The sequence below is a fragment of the Pavona decussata genome, unplaced genomic scaffold, assembly GCF_977016875.1.
Source record: "Pavona decussata unplaced genomic scaffold, jaPavDecu1.1 SCAFFOLD_46, whole genome shotgun sequence".
NCBI classification, from domain to species: Eukaryota; Metazoa; Cnidaria; class Anthozoa; order Scleractinia; family Agariciidae; genus Pavona; species Pavona decussata.
Window position 1 is genome coordinate 1191746 of NW_028145468.1, and position 21228 is coordinate 1212973.

General features: G+C 38.6%; 4 protein-coding genes across 4 annotated transcripts; 1 reads left to right on the forward strand and 3 right to left on the reverse strand.

The window, feature by feature from the left end:
- Nucleotides 1-732: 732 nt before the first annotated feature.
- LOC146482371 (adenosine receptor A3-like) lies at nucleotides 733-2282 on the forward strand. The gene is made up of 2 exons (XM_085107145.1): nucleotides 733-1594; nucleotides 2011-2282. Exons 1-2 carry the CDS (start codon nucleotides 733-735, stop codon nucleotides 2280-2282), a joined length of 1134 nt encoding a protein of 377 aa, XP_084963271.1.
- Nucleotides 2283-5945: 3663 nt separating this feature from the next.
- Nucleotides 5946-6959, reverse strand: LOC146482372 (melatonin receptor type 1B-B-like). The gene has a single exon (XM_085107146.1). It carries the CDS (start codon nucleotides 6957-6959, stop codon nucleotides 5946-5948), a length of 1014 nt encoding a protein of 337 aa, XP_084963272.1.
- Nucleotides 6960-9955: 2996 nt separating this feature from the next.
- Nucleotides 9956-12059, reverse strand: LOC146482373 (melatonin receptor type 1B-like). The gene has a single exon (XM_085107115.1). It carries the CDS (start codon nucleotides 12036-12038, stop codon nucleotides 11010-11012), a length of 1029 nt encoding a protein of 342 aa, XP_084963241.1. The 5' UTR covers nucleotides 12039-12059; the 3' UTR covers nucleotides 9956-11009.
- A 3601-nt stretch (nucleotides 12060-15660) lies between these two features.
- LOC146482374 (melatonin-related receptor-like) lies at nucleotides 15661-16852 on the reverse strand. The gene has a single exon (XM_085107116.1). It carries the CDS (start codon nucleotides 16850-16852, stop codon nucleotides 15848-15850), a length of 1005 nt encoding a protein of 334 aa, XP_084963242.1. The 3' UTR covers nucleotides 15661-15847.
- Nucleotides 16853-21228: the final 4376 nt, after the last annotated feature.

Sequence of the window (21228 nt, forward strand, 5' to 3'; positions counted from 1 at the left end):
TTGCTGATACCGTTTGCATTATACTGAATGTGTGGTACGGCCTAAGTAAGGGCGTGTATTCGGCGTTGGACACTATAACATGTTTGGCGTACTTCACAGCCAGACATGTCGCAAATTATGGAGGATAAGAAGAGGAATAAATTTTGATTGCTGTCGTGTGCTAGAAAATAATTACCAATTATAAGAGGAAGCAGAAAAGCCGTTGCTAGAAGGCATTTCTGTTTTTACTTTGGCTTAAGTCATCGAGTTAAAAACTTAAGTTCTTCTTTCCCATGTGGCATTGCTTTTGCATCAGTTACGTAGTTTTTTAGTTTTGGTTTTAGTCATCTTCGTATTTCAAAATTCAAACTAGAAATAAAACATGTAATTATATTTATTTATTATATAAACACCAGTGAAATACCAGGTGAGCTTTCGCGCGAAAACATGATATCTTTACACGTGAAAAGATCACCGCTGCTATGGTTACATAGTAAATCGCGCCTTTTGCAATGATTTGGTGTTTATATAATAATAAACACAACATTGTATGGCCGCTTGGAGATATGAAATTTCTCCTCTCGTGTTGAAAAATATTTCACTCGTTCGCTGCGCTCACTCGTGAAATATTTTTCAACACTCGAAGAGAAATTTCGTATCTCCGCGTGCTCATGTAATATCCTCTATATATCTGGCGTGGAAATTTGTTCATTTGCTCTTATTAATCTGCATACGTTGTCTCTCTGTAGTAAAATGGCGATAACAAACAGAACCGCCGATGCCAACCAGATAGCATTTTTCGAAAAACTGTACTGCTCTGCAGAAATAACTGGAGGTATACACAGCCAGGTGATTTTTCTTTTAGTGTTTAACATTCTTGTGTCCATTACTGCATTTCTGGGGAACACTTTGATCCTGGCCTCCCTTCACCAGGAGTCTTCTCTCCACCCGCCGTCCAAACTCTTGTTACGTAACCTAGCGACAACTGATCTCTGCGTTGCCACGTTTGTAGAGCCTGTAACAGTGATCTACTGGATATCTATGGTGAACGAACAATGGCGTATTTGTTTTTACACGTTCACTGCATCTTTCATAACAGGCTATATTTTGTGTTCAGTGTCTTTCTTGACACTGACAGCAATAAGCGTGGACAGACTTCTCGCCCTGTTGTTAGGGCTCAGATACAGACAAGTTGTAACTTTGAAGAGGACAAACGTAATTATAATTGTGTTTTGGGTTGTCTCTATTGCTGGCTCCACATTGTCCTTTTGGAATAAGCTTTCACCGTCACTGTATATCTATATAGGTACAACCGTGTGCCTTATAACATCCATTTACTCTTACACAAAGATTTTTCTGACGCTGCGTCATCATCAGCATCAAATTCAAGTCAATGCCCAAGGACAACCGAGCCAAGAAATTCCTCTTAGTATCGCGCGATACAGAAGAACAGTGTCTAGTGCACTGTGGGTGCAATTAGCAATGGTTTTTTGCTACCTACCATGCAATGTAATGGCGTCTTTGAGAAATAAACAGAGTGAACCGTCTTCAGCACCTTACCTAGGACTGGAACTCGTCATTAAATCCGTTTCTTTATTGCTGGAAGATCAGAGAAGTAAGACAAGCGGCGAAAGCCATAATCAGACAAATTCTGTGTTCGTGTAATTAGTGATTTAGTGGTACCTTAAAGGACAGGGGCATACCCAGGGGAGGGTTTCAGGGGTTCCGGAACCCCCCTAAATTACATTAAAGCAGCTTTTGCGCGCAGTAATAGAAAGGAGGCTCCCAATGCAAAAAAACAACGCTGTCGAGTCTTTGTCGTACAACACGGGTCGAACGACGCTCGTGAAGCATACGATGTATTCTTTGACAGGTTATCTTCTATCGTCAAGACACTTGAGGTCATCTCCCGTGAACGACTGTTCCAAAGCCAGTACAGCAGCATTCCATGGAACTGGGATGGCGAAAGTCGAAATAAAGCGAGTTTTCTTTTAAATGCGGTATTGAGGTTTCCCTTCCTCATCACTCAAGTTACTGCTATGAAGTGCCTATTGATAGTAAAGCCCCAGGGCATTAGGCTACAGAAATGTGTGAAATGCGACATTGATGTGTACGAGACATACCGCCAAGTTGATGATATCAAAGGCGACCTCAAGCTATCTAGAGAGCAGATTGACACCCAGTTTCAACAATGGTTTGAAACAGCTGCTTCTCTTGCAACAAAATTCGGCATCAAATCTTCTATTCCAAGGATAGAAGGTCTACAGGAGCAACGCAGTAACGTGGAGGCAACAACCCCTTAACAGTATTACAAGAGGGCCCTAGCAATTCCCTTCTTAGACCACTTAGCTACTTGAAGAACATTTATTTCAGCCATGAAAACGACAAAATACTGCCTTCGCTGCTCTGCCTTGTTCCAAAACTGGTGGTCTCTCAAGAACGATAAGCTTAAGGATGCACTTAAGTTTTATGTTGATGCGATTCTATCGCCTCAGGTCGTCCATGAACTCCTACGACGGCGCCGAAAATAGCTGCAGCATGACCAATCCTCATTACCTGACAACCAGGTTAAAGCTCTAGCTGAATGCGACCATGATTTCTATCGCCAATTGAAGACTTATGTACAGTGAATGAGAGTCTCATTAACATCCACTTTGACCAGGATATTGACGTTGATACTGCCATTGAAAATTTTGCTCAAAATCACCCGCGACCCTTGCTGTTCGCTGACCTTCTGTCTACCGATTTAGAACTGAGGTCAGAATCCTAAAAAAGGTAAAACGAAAAACTAGGAAAGAGGAGAACGTACTAGTTGACACGAGCAAGAAGTACTTTTTGCTAAATGTGACACGGTTGCACATCAATTTTCTTATTCCGGTAAAACATTTTGGCAATTCCACACTCCCCGAAGCTCAGTGGGGAAGTAAGAAGCTTTTTTAGCTCCAAAATTAACGCTAAAAAGAAAAATGTAGTATTCAACATTGCACGAGTATTAGAAAAAAAGCTGACTCCTTAACGGGAAATAGGACTTCAATCTTTTGAGCCTCGGTCGCGTGCTCTAAGCACTGACCTAAGGAAGGACTCTTGGGGTGGTTGATCAATCCATTTAATATGCTCAAAAACGCGTAAACGTCCTGCACGCTAAAATGATCACCAATGATGCCAATACTGAAAGTATTCGATGTGTCGATAAAGAAAGAAATATGGACGGATAATACGGTCGGGAATGTAATACTAAAATACGAGGAAGATTGTTTCATACGATTTTCAAACACCAAGAATTGGGTTGAAAAAACGAGGTGCAGCCGAGAGTTAGGAAATCAGATGAAGAAGTTTTTTTGAGGATTTGATTTAGCTTTTCAAATCATTAATAATTCTTGTACAAATTAAAAGCAAAAGTTCACCAAATGTTTTGATAATCTGAAGACCACATTTCGAAGCCTCCTTCACGGTAGAGATTATTCCTTTGTTTTCTCTTCATGGATTATTGATGTGTTTGAGAAGGAAGATGTCTCACGTATGTTGTCTCAACTCTGTGGCCAGTTCGAATCTAGATAGAGCTTTGTTAGAAAAGATGCCTATCACCGTGTAGCACGAAATTTTTGCTAGAGTTTTATTTTGCGAATTGGCGATTTTTTGTGGTTTGCGGGAACAAATTTTTGCGGTTCGAGATGACTAAAATTTCTGCTGGGAATTAATTTTTGCGATTCTGTGTTCAAGGAGCAGAACATTAAACTGAAAAAAAAGAAAAAAACCTTAACAGTGTGGAACACCTTTAAAGGGTCGAATAATAATGATGCGCGAGCCCTACTAGTGACATTGCAGTTGAGATGGGCATTCCAGTTACTTATGTGTGAGCTTACCTCGCGTTGGTTAATCCTCACGATGCTAATCAGTACATACAGGAAAAACCCAGCAATCACCGAGTATGGATGGAAAAATGTGGCGTCGCAGACGTCCTAGCAACTAAGAGGGTGTTCCTTCAGATGACCCATTCGTGCCAATCTAATGTACTGCATTGCTGTACACTTGACTGTGCTTTACACATTTTTGTTTGTTTGCGATACAGACTACCGTATGTATCTAAGCTCTGGTTGCTTTTTCCAATGGAAAATCATGATAACTTAAACGTTTAAGTCCAATGTATATCACCCCAGTGGCACAAGTCTATTGAAAGTGGAGCTTTTAATTTGACTTTTGCGGAGTTATATTTTGCATTTTTTTTTTTCTGCGGGAACTAATTTTTGCGGATCGAGGACAACCCGCAAAAATCAGCAAACCGCAAACTTTTCATGCTACACGGTTGTTTTCACGCGAGATCAATATTTTTGATATATTCTTATTTGTCTCACGATAGGTGGTCACAAGCAATATAAATCACAACGTTTCGACGGCTAGTTTTCATAAGTCGATTGGTCCATTCGGCTACACGACACCAGTTCGTATTTCGGTTAGATCTTCATTATTCGAGCGACAAACTGTCCCTCTGCCGTCAGCCTCGGGTGAGCCATAGCTGAATTTGAAAAATTTATTTATAAATTACCCACATCACCTTGAGGTCTTGTTGCATAGGCTTTATTTGTAATTTATTCTATTTATTTTACGGAATTTCAGAATTGTAATCTTAAGTCCCGTTTTGTATAATTATAATACCTTATTGTAAGGAACAGTTGAATATTTTATAGAAACTGCGCGGTGTGAATTTCGGTTACGCTCTAAGGGATATATCTCCAAGGCTACAGCTTTGAACATGTACCAACCTCCCTCTCAGAAGAAGGAGTAGGGCTTTATATAAACGTAAGTTTTCTTACAGGGTTATTATTATCTTTAACCGAATTTTTTGGAAACTTATTTATGAAATTCTTGTTACATTTTCTTTCTAAAAACAATTTTCTGCCCAGTTCCCAATGTGGATTTAGGAGTGGCCATAAAACGCAACATGTAGTTTTAGATATATAAAAATATGAACAGTAGTAAATTAACTTGTGTTGTCTTTATTTAGCTAAAAAAGGCATATACCGGCCTCTTACTAACCTCGTTTTCTCGGTCCGTACTTACAGTACGGACTTCGAATTCGGTTAGCAAGAGGTATATACTGCGCCTGATAAATCACTTCTTCATTCCTCGAAACCAACCAGACATGCTCATAATTATACAACCACATCCTCTATTAATGATAACTTGTGAACATTCCAATCTTGAGAGAGTGAAAAATAAATTCTTGAGACTTGTAACATTAGTTTAGATCGCGCATTATGTTAAGAATTCCGCAATTTGTCTGAATTCACTTTTCTAAAGAAACTTAAATCAAGACATAAAAATTCTCAAAAAAGACGATGGCTTAATCTTTAGATCACTCAAATTATCAATGTTATGTTATAGGTCTAAGTTTAGTATCTTTTCTTTCTTCTTAGATTTACTAGTATTTACAATGTGAGCTATATTTTCACATATCATATTATCTCTGTAATCATAAATATTAAAGTTATCTACAATGTTACAGCTACTCTGTTGTAATTAACTTTAAATCTTGTTTGGTATGATATTTGTAATTTCCTTTTTCCTTTTTCCACTCGATTAGTTTACTACCTGCGGTTAGATGTATTTTTGTATTGATTTACTTATAACAAAGCTTTTTTTATTGTTGTTGTTGTTGTTTGCAAAGCTTAGACTTCGATTAAAACGTAAGTTGCGAGAAAGCTTTTCATTGGGTCTTGAAAGGGGCAAGGTAAAACTAGTTTTGAAGCTATAATTTAAAACTGTAAACATGAAGAGTTGATTACAGCTGCTCCAAGTAATAATTTAAATATAACCGTATGAGATCAAGTTCAAGGCAGCAAACTGTTCCAGCGAGACGGATGCTTTCATAGAATATGGGATTCATCTCGTACCTTCTTTGACTTTAGTCTTCACATTTTCCTCATCATATAATCATAGTGTAATTTTATTTAATTCCCTTTGCTCAACTAGCAATGAGTTTCCTTCATGGTCTCGGTGCTGGCTCCTCCAATGACCATTACCGGCTCAACCATTCTCCGTAAGCGGCAATAGCTGCAGCGAAGTACCTTTACGTATTCCTTTTGAAAGTTTTTGTTTAGCACACCGTATATCACAGGATTCAATGCGCTGCTTATTGTGGCCAGAAAGCTGTATGCCACGTATGCCTCCCGGGGTAATATCCAAATCCCGCGAATTGTGTCAATGAGGTCTATCACCAGAACGGGTGTCCAACAAAGGTTGAAAAACACCACTATGACGAATAAGGTACGGGCTACCTTAATTTCCTCCACGTTTACCGGCCTGCTGGTTCCTTCCCCGGTGGATATGAAATTATTGTTGTGACTTCGAACAGTTTTGAAGATTCTTAGGTAGCAGTAGAAGATGACGCAGGTTGGAAAACCGACGTACAATGTCACGAAAAAGGCCGTGAATGCACCGCTATCAATGTCAAAATAACAGAAAAACTTGAACGGATGAAACACCATTAAGTGACCACTGAGGAAATAGGGCAATGGAGCGCACATGGAATAGAACCATGACGCAAAAATCATGATGGTGGTTTTCTGTATGGTAAAGTAACGTCGATACTTAGATGGTTTGACGATTCGAAAAAATCGATTCACCGCCATCAGGGCCAGCGTGTGAATCGAAGCGACGGCCAGAGTTACTGCTATGTAACCTTGGTACTGACATGTTGTATCGTTAAAAGGCCACCTGGATTCCACTAATGTAGAAAGTGCTAGAGGACATGCAGAGAAAACTCCCAAACAGAAATCCGAAATAGCGAGTGACGCTACGAACATATTCGGGATCGTACGCATTCGACGGTTTAACACCAAGACCAGGAGAGTTACAATATTTCCGACGAACAAAAATAATAAGATTAACGAGAAGAAAACTGATTCGAAAATGACTTTCGCTTTGCTCCTTGATTGAAACTCCTTAAGCATGTTCCCAAGTTGCTTTTCTATGTCATGCATTTTAAGGGAATAGACATCAAGCTCTTACTCACCTATGCGGACATTTTTTGTTGCCCTTTAATTATTAATTGCAAAATGGAAAATGGAGTAGAACAGGTTTGGTGGTGTTAAGACCACAAACCAATCGGCTTTTCAGTAAATTGATATTGTCGGCTTTCAAATGTTTGCACAGCCCATCGGTTTGGCGTTAATCAAATACAAAGTATTGGCTCAAATTATACAAACCAAAACGCAGCTTTTCATTCTGTACTATCTCAAAAGGAAAGCAGCCATCCCAGAGATTTCTGATGTTTATGACTTCACCGTAAAATAAATAAAATAAATTTTAAAATTTGCATAAGATATTCTGGTTTCTAATCTAGCCAGGTAATACCACTGATTATCGCACATGTAATTTATTGTATTCAAAAGTGGCCCAGTGTTTAAATGTTATTCGGACTGAGTACCCATTCTTTTGGAACAATTCCAACTTACATGTAATTCTTGCTCTGGTTCAAGAATACTGAACAGAATATCATAGTACAGAATTTCAATCCCCAAAAGATGCAAAAGGACGTAATCTTGTCTATCTCTAAACTGCCCCTGATAGCAATTTGTAGACAGAATACAGAATGAACGGAATGCTTCTCTTTACATTCCGAAAATAGAATATGTCAGTCCCAAAAGTTTCTGAATAGCTTCTATGTACTCAGTTTTCGGAATAGTGCCAAAAGAACGCTCCCTAGATGAAATGGTATTAGAGGATTAATTAGGGAGCTTAAGCAACGACGACGGCAACGGCAACGACAACGCCGCAAAACAATAGGTTTAATGAGCAAAAACCATCGCTCTGTACGTGCGTTTCACATTTTGGTACATTTCTTTGCCGAACTCTGCAAAACAACAACGTGAAATGACCACATTTAAGGTTTTGTGGAGAACGTGAACGCACGACGGTGAATTTTTCATTTTCTTTCTTAACTTGTACGCCACCCCTACCAATTTGGTTCCTGGATAGTTCGCCATTTTTGTAAAAGTTGAGCGAGTTGAAATAATCTCTAAGTAGCACAAATGAAATAAAGATATATCAGGTGACGTTTTCATTGCCGTTGGCGTCGTCGTTGCTTAAGCTCCCTATTATTTGTCGGTAAGGGCTCAAATAAGTAATAAATGCATGGAGTGTACGACAGTGATAGTTTTTAATTAACATGTTTCTCCCACTCTATTCGCTACGTACTGTATTTATTAGCGAGCGTAAAGAAGACAAAAAAGATATTCAAATGGACACTTGATAATTCGGAAGAAGCAGTAGTTTTGTGGAAACGAAATAAAAAGACATTAATACAGACATATATTGTCACGGAGTTTTCTACAAAAAACCATCTTTGCCTGAGTTAACATGAAAAGTGGACCAGACAAGGCCACGATTAAACTAAAATTTGTTTAGATAAGAAAAATTTTAATGAAGTTATTTTTTTAAGAAAAACAGCTGCTAATACATTTTTTCCTTTCTTCAAACAATATCATCGACACAACAATGTCTTTTTGTCGTCTTTTGATGCAACTCAGACAAATCGATGATGAATGTCAGGCAATGGCAAGTTGCCTGAAGTTGCAAACTCGCCTGCGCAGTAAAGTGAAATCCCTCGCATTCGAACTGTTAAACCTGAAACATGGAGGGAGAAGGGGAAGCAATCGTTATAATCTAAAGCAACAACTGCACAATTAATTGGCTTGGTACCAAAGGTAGTGAGGTCCCATACTGTTTAGCCTTCTCGTTCTGCTTTTTCAACTTACTAACTTGCTACAAGGTTCTTTCACCATAAAAAAATATTGCCCTTGCCAGTTTAAACCAGTAACACTTCCTGTATGACTGAATATTATGGATCGGTGCTTATTAAATGTCAAGCTCGTAGGGTTAAAATTTTATCAAGTTAGTGTAGAATAAGATACAAACACCGTCAAAATTCTTTGTAAACGGTCCCAAGTCGTTCATCAGAGATTGTCCTTTTTTTTATTCCATTAAGTGCATGACGTGACGTTAAAAAAATTGCTTAAATTAATCGTTTTCTTAACTTTGGAGAAAGTTTTGTGGGCGACTTTGCTTGCAGGTGAGGTATTTGGCTACCACAGAAAAAACAGGTACATATATTATTCTCGACGGACTTCTGATTGGGTCGCTTTGTCGCGAGAGGGAAAAAAGGTACGCTGTGCCTTAATATTAAACTCTGTGCATAGAATGGCTTAAAGGAACTGTAAGCAAAGTGAAACCCAACGGAAGTTTCATGCAAACTGCCATCAGGAAATTTAATTAAACTCTGCTTCAAAAAGTAACCGAGTTTTTTTTTTTTCGCAGTCGTGGAAAAACGTATCTTATTCCGACGTGTCGGTTCAGTTTGGCAAATGGGAGGGTTTGTCGATTGACAGTCAAGTAACGTCGCCAAAAGTTTATTACTTTCAAAACTATTAATTACAGGTCAATAAATGGCGAAAATAGCCTAAAAAACTTAAATTATTGCATGTACATAGCTAATTAAAATTACAGTTGCTATGTACTAAACTAATTTCGCTATTCGCAGGCTTATGACCGAGAATTCGCAGATTGTTTCGAGTAACTTAAGCAGCCCCGTTTAAACGGTTTCAGCATTTGCTTCAACGTGCTTTCAACACAATTGTTGAACAAATGTGACGGTGGCGTTTGAACAGATCGTCCAACGTTGTTGAAAGCGTAAAAAAAAGGTGAAAGTTTGTTGAAAGTGTGTTGAATCAAATTTATATTGGTTTAAACTTTCATTCAACATCCGCCTTGCCCCAGACTAACCAAAAAAGACCGGTCTAGATACAATTAGGGTTAATGGTCTGATTGATTAATTAATTAATTAATTAATTAATTAACTAATTAATTAATTAATTACGTGAGTTAAACCATTTTTTTCCTGGGTCTTAAGTATAACCAGATTAAATTGCAGTTATTTCGAGCAGAGCGTTTATATCCCTTCTGTTTACGGTAAAACCATACATGAGCCGAACTTAATTCAAATAAAGGTCGGCCCAAATCACGAAAATCCCGCCTTTTGATTCAGACGCCAAACTTATATTAATTAGCCGGACTTAATTTACTTGAAGCAAAACCAATCGAAATGTCAGCGTTTTTTTTTTTTTTTTTTTTATTATTTTTTTTTTATTTGAAATACGTTATAATAATTTATGCATTAGGTTCGGCTCATGAAAAGTTCGACGTCTAAATCAAAGCTGTTCCAAAGCCGAAATTCCCGGCTGAGCCAGGCGGGAGGAACAGCTGATCCGTTCCAAATTGAAACAGCCGTTCTCAACTGATTCAGACGCCGAACTTTTCATGTACTTAATTCGAGGTATTAGTTTCAGCTCACGAAAAGTTCGGCGTCTGAACCGGGCCTAAGGCTATGTATGGTTTTACCGTAAACAGAAGTAAAAGTAAAACACCTTGTTAAGAAGAATGAGGTGAAATGAGTCGGTGACTGTTTCCCATCAGGGGCACCTAACGTTTCATTTTCGGTCGATATCTGTTCACCCTTGCTCACCATGGAGTCTCCAGTAACTCAGTGGCGAGAGCATCCGACTAGATCACGGAGGGTTGTGGGTTCAAATCCCATCTGGAGCTCGGATTTTTTTCCGAGTTTCCAATTGATGCAAAAACTAATCATGTCGTATTTCTACAAAAGGCTCATTGGTGATATCTGTTCTAAAGGACTTAATCGCCTTAAAATTTCTGACCAGTACCCCCGTTCATTTTTTCTATGAAAGTCCTCCTCACACACACAACGATTTAGCCACCATAGAGAACTTTCCACAAGTCTATTCAGTATTCAAATAAGTCTGCCGTACGTTTTTGACTACAGCCGCGCTTATTGCCTACTTAAGATACCATACCACTCGTTGCCATCATGTAGCGACTTCTCGCGTATTGAATAGAACGCACAAGTACTAACGTTTAAGGCGCCCCGAGTACAAGCTATTTACAGCTTCTTGTTTCACGTTGTAGTTCCACCTTTAAGCGTTCAAAAATTGTAGTTTAAAATCCATACGACTATTTTACTGCGTTAAGTCACACCCTACTTTCCCCGTCTTGTATACGACAAATGCGTTTCCACACGCCCTCGGTGGTCTTACAATCCTTCTTCGGGAGCGACAGTATCTGCAGCGAAGAACCTTCATGTACTCCTTTCGAAATTGCTTGTTTAGCACACCGTATATTACGGGATTTAAAGCACTGCTTATCGTGACCAGGAATGTGTATGTTAGGTACACTTCACGGGGGAACGTCCATCGCTCGCGTATTGTGTCGACGATATCGATCACCAAAACTGGCGACCAACACAGGCTAAAAAACACCACAATCACGAATAACGTGCTCGTCACCTTAATTTCCTCCACGTTTGCTGTTCCAGTTGCAACTTCGTTGTTTTGAAAATTGCTGTTGTGGATGCGAACAGCTTTAAAGATTTTAAAATAGCAGTAAAAGATGACGGCAGATGGAAGCCCGACGTAAACTGTCACCATACAGGCTGTGAATAGACCGCTATCGATCTGAAGATAGCAAAAGAATTTGAAAGGATGAAACACCATTTTATCTCCGCTTAGGATGTATGGCAATGGCGCGCCAATGGAATATAACCATGACATAAAAATCATGATCGTGGTCTTTGTCTTGGTGAAATAGCGGCGGTACTTTATTGGTCTGACGATTCGAAAATACCTGTTCATCGCCATCAAAGCTAGCTGGTGAATCGAGGTAAAAGACAGAAACACTGCTATGTATCCTTCGTATTGGCAAGTCGCATCGCTAAAAGGCCACTTGGATGTCACTGTTACGGGAAGGCCTAGAGGCCATAAAATGAAAGTTCCTAAACAGAAATCGGAGATAGCGAGTGATGCCAAAAACAAATGTGGGATGGTACGCATCCGATGATTCAACACCATTACCAAGAGAGTTAGGAAGTTTCCAAACACCACGAAGAAGAAAATTATTGCAAAGAAACCTGTTTCCAAAATCACTTTCGTTTTGCTCCTCGACTTTAACTCCTTTAGCATGTCTGCCAGTTGCTTTTCTACCGATTCCATTTCGCGGTTTTATGGAGTAAATTGCTGATCTAATTTAAGAGCCTAAGGGAATGACTATAAGATAAGTAGAAGAGCGAATGTAGTATAATCCACGTGCACTTGCGGGTGCTTTAATTCATAGTTAAACTGAATAACCAATGATGTCATCTTATTATAATTAGTAAAAGCGGAAGAAAGTCAAGTTCTTTTGTTCGTAGTATTGATAGTTTGGTATGTTGGAGGCGTCAGCTTTACAGCTTTTAAAGAAACATTGTTCCTCTCCTATTTTTCTTTTACATTGAAAAGAAAAGAGAATTCACAGTATATTAATGACTTTTAAAAATTGAAATAACTTACATCTATTCATCACCGTTGCTTGCAATCGGGTTTACTTAATAAGGTACTAGGTTTACCTAATATTTTTTTTGAGAAGGACAGGTGTTCATATATAATAGGAAGCTGTCGGCCTCCGATCCTTCTAGATTAAATAAACACGAACAGCATCAGTAGAATGATTTCCTTAGGAAAACCTTGGGTGAAAAAAAAAATTTACTCATGAGCAAAAGCCTTTATAATGATCAAAGTCATTCAGTCATTTGTGACATGTGTGACTGCATTGTGAAAAGCACCGATGCGCGATATACTGTACAGTATACGCTTCATTCAGTATTGTCTTTAGCAGCACGATGCCCTACAGAAACATCATCAGTGAAAAAGCCAATATTGTCACCAAGGCAAAAGCAGTCATTTTCAAGAAATAGGAGATCATTTTTTCACGAGCTTGCCACATTTTCGAAGTGTTAAACCGCTTGATCCATCAAAAGCGAGAAGGGTGATCCTGTGTAGCCTTCGTACAGACTCTTCTTGTTTACCTCCTGCTTCCCTTGTCTGACGCAAGAACGAAATTAAGATGATGGTAGACGTGTGACTATATTTATCCCATACCACTCTTGTTGGTAGGTTTACTCATTTTAAAGTATAATGAAAAAAAAAAAATACGTAGCTTGTCCCAAATACTCAAATGCGGTCTTCTCGGTGAATCTTCGCAATGTGGGGAATATTTGAGAACATTAAAGTCCAATCATTGAGAGCTTTAATTAACTCCTGCATTTGTCAAGAATACTGTGTAATTTTCAAGAATGTTCTAGAACGTGCTGTATCATGCTTAGTCATCCTTGACTAGTTTATAAATAGAATCTCTTGTAACAGGTCCAGTTGTTGTTTTGGCTAGCTGGAATACTAATAAAGGTGTATGCTGCAGAGTACAAGTTCCCAACACTGCAAAAACGTTCTCGGCCAAAGTGAGAGAGAACACGACTGATGGATCAGAGAATTAAGTCTCCAGTGTTTGTTGTTGTGCTAAGTGAAAATCTGACTGATTTCCCACTGAGCGTTAATATCCCTAGTAAGGAAATGAGAGACCGAACAAGGCAAAAAAAAATCTTTATGCTTTCTCCCCTGGCCCGAGACCGTAAATATCTTAAAATGGAATAGTGCTGCATGTCCTGAAGCCCCCAAAACACTAGAGTAACAACTCAAGATGGAATTAATTAGTAAGAAGAAATTAAGATCCTCGCAGTTAGTACGCAACTTAAGCAGTTGCCAAAAGAAAATTTCAGGCTTGAACGGGATTCAACCCCCATGACCTCTGCGATGCAGGTGCAGTGCTCTACCAACTGAGCTATCAAGCCAACTGGGAGATGGTCATATTGTGAGTTCGTACTATACCCGTGAAGGATGAATAAATTAATAAGAATATATATGAAACATCATATATTAAACTACGGATGAAAGATTAGATAGAAGAAATATCCTCACAGTTATATTAGTATGCAACTTAAGCAGTTGCCGAAAAAATTCAGGCTTGCCGGAACGGGATTCCAACCCATGAACTTCGCAATGCCGGTGCAGTGCTCTACCAACTGGGCTTTCAAGCCAACTGGGAGCTGGTCATATTGTGAGTTCGTAATATACCCGTGAAGGATGAATAAATGAATATGAATATATGAAACATCATATACTGCCGACTTCGGATGAAAGATTAGATTGAAAAAAAGGATCTTTCTTCTATCTAATCTTTCGTCCGCAGTTCAATATATGATGTTTCATATATTCATATTCATTTATTCATATATGTTTCATATATTTATATTCATGGAGTTAATTGGCTATGGACAAGGGCCCATAACCGCTTTAATAAAAACACTATTTTCCATAGAAACTTACAATTACTAAGAATAATTGTAATGGCCCAGTAAAGGTGAAGGCCGCCAAAAACGCAGGTCAATGCCAAAAGAAAAACAGGGAGGGAAGGGAGGGTAAAACTTCTTTCCTCTCGGAGTAGATGAGCTGAATGACTCGATAGTGAATGACAACCGCACATGTCACACAACCTAACAGGGGTAACAAGCAATTGAACTGCCCTGACCCCTTTGCATTAACCCGGATGTTGTCACGCCATCAGACGGCGTTACCTAAAATAAAAGCCAGGCGGAGAAGGCATAAAATTCCTATTCGCTAGCAAATATTGCATTTAATCTCGGCGGGAATCGAACTCACAACCTCCGGATTTGTACACCGTTGCTTTACCGACTGAGCTACGGCGAGCAAAGAGTGAGAAAACGTTACGTCAACGGTTATGGGTTTTTCTTTCTTTCTGTGGTGTTCAAATCTTTGACTTTCGAAGTTAATTAAAAAAGAAAAAGAGAAAGAAAGAAAATAAAAAAAAAAGAAACAAACCAAATGCCTACATTTGAAATAAAATATCGCAGATCCATGCAAGAACAGGTTAAGTTTAGTGGAAAAATACTAACGACGCCGTTGTCTATTTTCCAACGGCGAGTCTATAAAGTTTAGAAATAATGCCACTTATGCATTCCGTCCGTCATCCATTTACAGTTCTCTCTCAGCTGAAAACGATGCTGGTCCACCACAGAGTATTTTTCTTCCAATATTTTTTTGGTCTCCCTAACGGTCGATTTTTTCGTATCAGTTCATTTCTCCACCTGCACGGGTAGAGAGAAGCCTAGAAAAACAGGCAACACCGGGAGCAAGGAGTCCAGCCTTGAATCATTACCTTCCGATGCTCCGAAACCATTAATAAAGAACCATCACGCATTCACAAACTCCCAAAACTAATAAAATACAATTACCTATAACGATTATTAAAATAATCTCGCCAATCACAAGAAATTCAGGGCGTCAGTGGAGACCCAACCAGTAACTGAGCACTAGCCACTTGGTAGTATAATTTAATAAGTAGCATTTTCCTTACATTAATCCTAAAAGAAAAGTAATTTCTTTAGACATATATGCAAGCAATGCTGGTTTGGAAATCGAAAATTATAGATATGTTTTCAATTACATACATTTATTTACACATGTATTTAGAATAATTTATTGCAGTAACAATAATTCTGTGTCATAAGTTGCTATATGGGGAGTCCGGCTGTTCTATATTTTGTTTGCTCTTGTTACCATTTTTTATATTCTATATGTTGAAGATATTTCATGCCAAATGTCTATCTGAAATGCATATTTATTTTTTGTTTTCAACAAGATTTTCAGAAACCTTGTTAAGTCTTCTACTTATGTCCCGAGTAAGATATACTCGGATAGAGCCTAATTCTTTTGTATGATCCCCAATTGTGTCTAATCTCTGGCTTTGACTTGGTCATTTGTTCGTAATATTACTCAAGCTTCGTACGCAATAAACAACAAACAATAAATGTTATTACGTGGGGTGAAAAACGAATTAAGAAATAAGTGCCTCCTTTGAGGCCCTTTAGACACTGTCTATAATTTCTCACTTTCTTCTCTTCAATTGGTTATCATCTTCCATCATGCATGGCCACAACATTCGCTCTTCCTTTCACCTTCAACGGTTTTACCCTCGTTGAAGGCCAGTCCCTGCAGAAAAGTACCTTCCGGTACTCTCTTCTGAAGTTCCTGTTCATCAGACCGTAGATAAAAGGATTGAGAGCACTGCTTATAGTTGCCAGAAAAATGTATGATACGTAAGCCTCACGAGGGAAGATCCAATTTCCGCTAACAGAGTCAACGATATCTATAAACAAAACGGGAGTCCAGCACAAACTGAAAAACACCACAATCACGAATAACATCCACGTTATCTTAACCTCTTCCACGTTTACTGTCCTGTTTCCAGTGCCAGCTGGTTGGAAATTGTTGTTGTGCCTGTGAACAGTTTTCAAGATTTTTAAATAGCAGCCAAAGATGACGAATGCTGGAAAGCCAATGTAAAGTGTCACCAAGAAGACCGTAAATGCACCAATGTCGATCTGAAGGAAGCAAATCATCTTAGAAGGGTGAAAGACCATTTTGTGCTCGCTGAGGAGGTAGGGTAATGGGGCACACATGGAATAGAGCCACGACCCAAGAATCATAATCACAGTTTTTCTCTTCGTGAAGAGGCGTCGGTACTTAATCCTGTTGACGATTCGAAAATACCTATTCAGCGCCATCAAGGCCAATGTCTGAATGGAGGCAACAGCCAGGCTTACAGCTATGTAGCCTTGATACTGACAAATAGCATCGCTAAAAGGCCATCGAGATGTCGCCAATGTAGGAATGAATAAAGGACACCCTGTAAAGGCCCCCACACAGAAATCCGAAATGGCGAGAGATGCCACGAACATATTCGGGATTGTTCGCATTCGTTTGTTTAACCCAATGACTAAAAGTGTCAAGGTGTTTCCAATGATCAACAATGATAAAACTATCACGGAAATTCCTAGTTCTAGAATGACTTCCAATTTGCTTCTCGATTTTAAGTCTATTAACATGTCGTCGAGTTGCTTTTCTGTGAGATCCATTTGATACTTGTGTGGTTTATCGGCGAACCTTCTCTCTATTGCTCTAATCACGTATGAGTTGTGAAGAGGTCGCCTTCCTTAATTTAACTTCCGTCTCTGTAATTGGAAAACGTTAGTTTTTCTCTAAAGTTATTAAAAAAATGATAACCATCTCATTTTCATATATTTATTCAATGCTGAAATAAACTCTAGCAACGAATGATGTGAATGGTGTACTATCAAGCTTTAATCAAAATTTTATTTCTTTGTTTCGGTTATTGCGATTTGCAGATAATCACAGGCACAGTCTAAACAGTGATAGAGATGTCATAACTTTTTATCAGTGTGACTTTAAACTGTTAAAACAGGTGTACGGCTTATTGAAATAAAATAAATAAATAAATAAATAAATTATGGAAGTGTAGGAAGACGATTTCAAATTGATAAGCTTTACGTCCCTTATACAATCTTTGACATCTTCGACCTACACTTCCTATGATTAATAACCTTTTGACTATTGCAATCTTGATTGCATAATGTTATTAGTTACACAACCCCACAAGGCAGCGTGTTTTTGCTTTGTTTTGTTTTTCTAATTGTGTTGGCTTTAGTCAAAAACGAGGACAAAAAAACTGCACCTGTCGGCGCGGGTTTACTTTAAATGTAAGTTTCATTCTTTAGAAAGCGGAGTCTGGCTAGAATTATCAATTTTAGTTTTATTTTCTGTAAAAAAAGTATTTTTCAAAACAAACAGCACCAATTAAGAGTGCTTTCATTAAAAGCCAAGATCTGCAAATTTTGTATAAACGCGCTAAGCTTGAATGTCAATTCAAACAGAACCAAAGTCACATACTGCACATCAGCTTCCATTTGAGGTGAGATAGCTAAAATCGCGCCTTGTGCTCATTCAGTGTGGCCCACTCAGCCGGATCTTAACCCAGCTTCTGTAGCTAGCCGTAGTTACTCCTTCCCTTTCCTTACCTGGAAAAGATACTACACTAATCCATCGTAGGCCTACCGTCAGCAGTGTGTCGCCGGTACCCATTAATACCCCTGTGCGAAGAGAGACAATATGCAGTATATTGTCTAACGAAATGACACTGAAGCTTGCCGCGTCGCCAGCGACGGCTCCAACAGAAAGTCGGTGACTATGACACAGCTCTGCTACTCAACAGCATCCTTTTAAAGACCGTTATGATGGCCACACTTAAGATTTTGTCTGCGAACAGTCCATAGCTACATCATACGGTGCTTTTATTCTCAGGATCGAGCTACTATCATATCTCTCCTCTCTCCAAGACAAATCGCGTGTTTAGCACACGGTATATAAGAGGATTCAAAGTTCTGCTTTTAGTGGCCAGAAAGCTGTATGCCATACATAAGCTCTAGAGGGAAAATCCAACTCCCGCGAATTGTATCAACGACACCAATCAATGGAATGGGCGGCCAACAAAAATTGAAAAACTCGACAACGACAAACAATATCTTTGTTATCCTAATCTCTTTCACGTTTACTGTGTAATGTTTCCACTGCTAGCTGTTTGAAAATTGCTGCTATAGTTTCAACCAGTTTTGAAGATCTTAAGGTAGCACCAAAACATGATGCAGGTTGGACGCCCGATACAAAGTGTGACCATAAACGCCGTGAAACCGCCACTATCGATTACAAGATAACAGAAAAATTTGGGTTGCTGAAATACCATTTTATGTCTGCTACGGAGTATGTACGGAAATGGAGCGCAGGTGGAATAGACCCACAAAAATTTTAATGAGAGATCGTTATCTCAGTTTTCTTCTTGGTGAAGTAGCGACTGGAGTTACCTAATTTGACAATTCGAAAATATCTGAGCGTACACCGCCATCGGACTAAAGTTTGCGTGGAAGAAAGAACAAGAAATAAAGCTATCTAGCCATCGCATCGACAAGCCGCATCACTAAAAGTCCACTCCGTCGACGGTAACGTAGGAATGCCAAAACGAAGCAGCGAGAAGAGCCTTGAAGTAGAAAACCGACACAGCGAGTGATGCCACAAGCATGATAATAATAATAATAATAATAATAATAATAATAATAATAATAATAATAATAATAGTAATAAAAATAATAATAATAATAATGATAATGATAATGATAATGATAATGATAATGATAATGATAATGATAATGATAATGATAATGATAAAGATAATGATAATGATAAAGATAATGATAATGATAATGATAATGATAATGATAATAATAATAATAATAATAATAATAATGATAATAATAATAATAATAATAATGATAATAATAATCAGTTTAATTACTCTTTTTGTAGCTTAACAGCTAAATTACAAGAGTGGTCAGGGTACTAATCATATATATACATTAACATGAAACATTACACATTTAAACATTTTACTAAGAATATCTATATGTAATAAATTTGTCGAGACGATTAGTAGAGGCCATGGCGGGATCCTCTCTGATGGTGGCTGAACGTAGATTGTATCCATGGGACACAGTTGTTCGCTGTGGTAGCAAGTTAGCAAGGACGCCAGTGTCCCGAACTCTCTGGATAAACTTAGTGCATGCTGCGGCGCGCCGATCCGAGAGAGTATGAAGACCACAACGCACCAGTGTGTCCCTGTAGGGAAGCCGAGGAAAGATTATCTCCAAGGCTTTTTTCTGCACACTCTCAACTAGGAGGCTAAGATATTCCGGCAAATTTGCCCAAATGGGGGAGGCATATTGCAACACTGAACGGATCAGACTGGAGTACACCAGAACTAACTCCCTTTACATCACACCTGACTTCTTCAAACAGCGCAGAGCGTACAGGCGTTTGCGCGCTCTCTGAAAAATGAACTCGCAGTGCGTGCTCCAGCCGATAAATTATCAGTAACATACACACCAAGCAACTTATACGTGTGGACGCGCTCGATTTCGGACCCAGAAAGTTGCAAAGGAGGAGGATGGTGCGGCTTATAGTGTAAGAAATCAATAAACATCTCCTTGCACTTCACTGGGTTGAGGTGCATGCCATGCTCAGTAGCATATGTGCAAATATCTCTTGCAGTGAACGGCAGAAAACTGGTGGAACACCTAGGCATAATCTCCACCACCGAGAGGTTGTCTACGTTTTTAGCCCTGATCTTCCATTGCCTGGCTAGGTTATTAACAAGTACTGCAAACAGTAAGGGGGCCAATGTAGTCCTTTGGGGAATACCACCCCTAGGCACAACATGACCCGAGGTAGCACTACCTATTCTAACCGACTGTGATCTATTTGTCAAAAACGAACCGATCAAGCATGTTTGGGATTGTTTGCTTGCGCTTGTTTAAGAAAATTACGAAAAGCTAAGATGTAAAAAGATTCAAGTAGACAAGAATAATGAAATTGTAGTGAAAATTACCAATTCGAGTATAAATTTTGCTTCGCTCCTTGACTTAAACTCTTTCATCATATCTGTGAGCTGCTCCGGTTTCTGTGGAATCCATTTGTTGATTTTGTAGGCGAAAATTCACAAATATTCAATACCGTAAAATCACTAAAAGCATAGATGAGTCTGTGAGCTTAACTAATTCGTCTATTACTTTCTATTACTTTCATCTTTTCAAAGGTAAATAAGAACAACAACAATATATTCATTTACAGCAAATATTAAATATCATACTGACCCGCAAATAGCAACGCTAATCAAGGCATATCCGGCAGTCTTTAACCTACATTATCCACTATTGTATACATGTTATATTTTTTACAACATAAAAAGAACAAAAAGGAAATAAAATAAAAGAGAGAAAGTAAAATGAAAACTGTAGATTGTGGTGGTAAAAAAAAGTGTAGAAAAGAGTAATAGGAAATGGAATGTATTGATAAGGTGTTTATTTTTATCTTATGGTGTTTAAGTTTTAGAGTTATTTTAGAGCAACTCCTGAAAACCACTTTTTAGTGAAGGAGGCCTCCTCTTAAAAGATGTATATATCAATCTTATCATACGAATCTTCGGGATTTAGAATGTCTAACAATGCTTCTTTCATTTTTTTTTCTTGAAAGTTTTTTCTGATTAAGTTTTTAAATCATTAGGTGTCTCATTCCAAGTTTTGACGCCAATACATGAAAAAGCTTCGTTTTTCCGCACATCAAGTCTAGAGTTCAGGCCCCAGTTGTTCAAAGAGCGGATAACTTTATCCACTGGATAAGTAACTATCCAGCGGAGCAAATGTACTCCAACTATAACGCTTTTGGCAAGTTTTCCACACAATTCAATACTTAAATTTGGCATCTGTTTCTACTCTATCCACAAATAATACGGCTATCGCGAAAATCTTGCACACATTTCATCTGCCGGAGAGCGACCTATCCAGTGGATAAAATTGTCCGCTCTTTGAACAACTGGGGCCTGAACGTT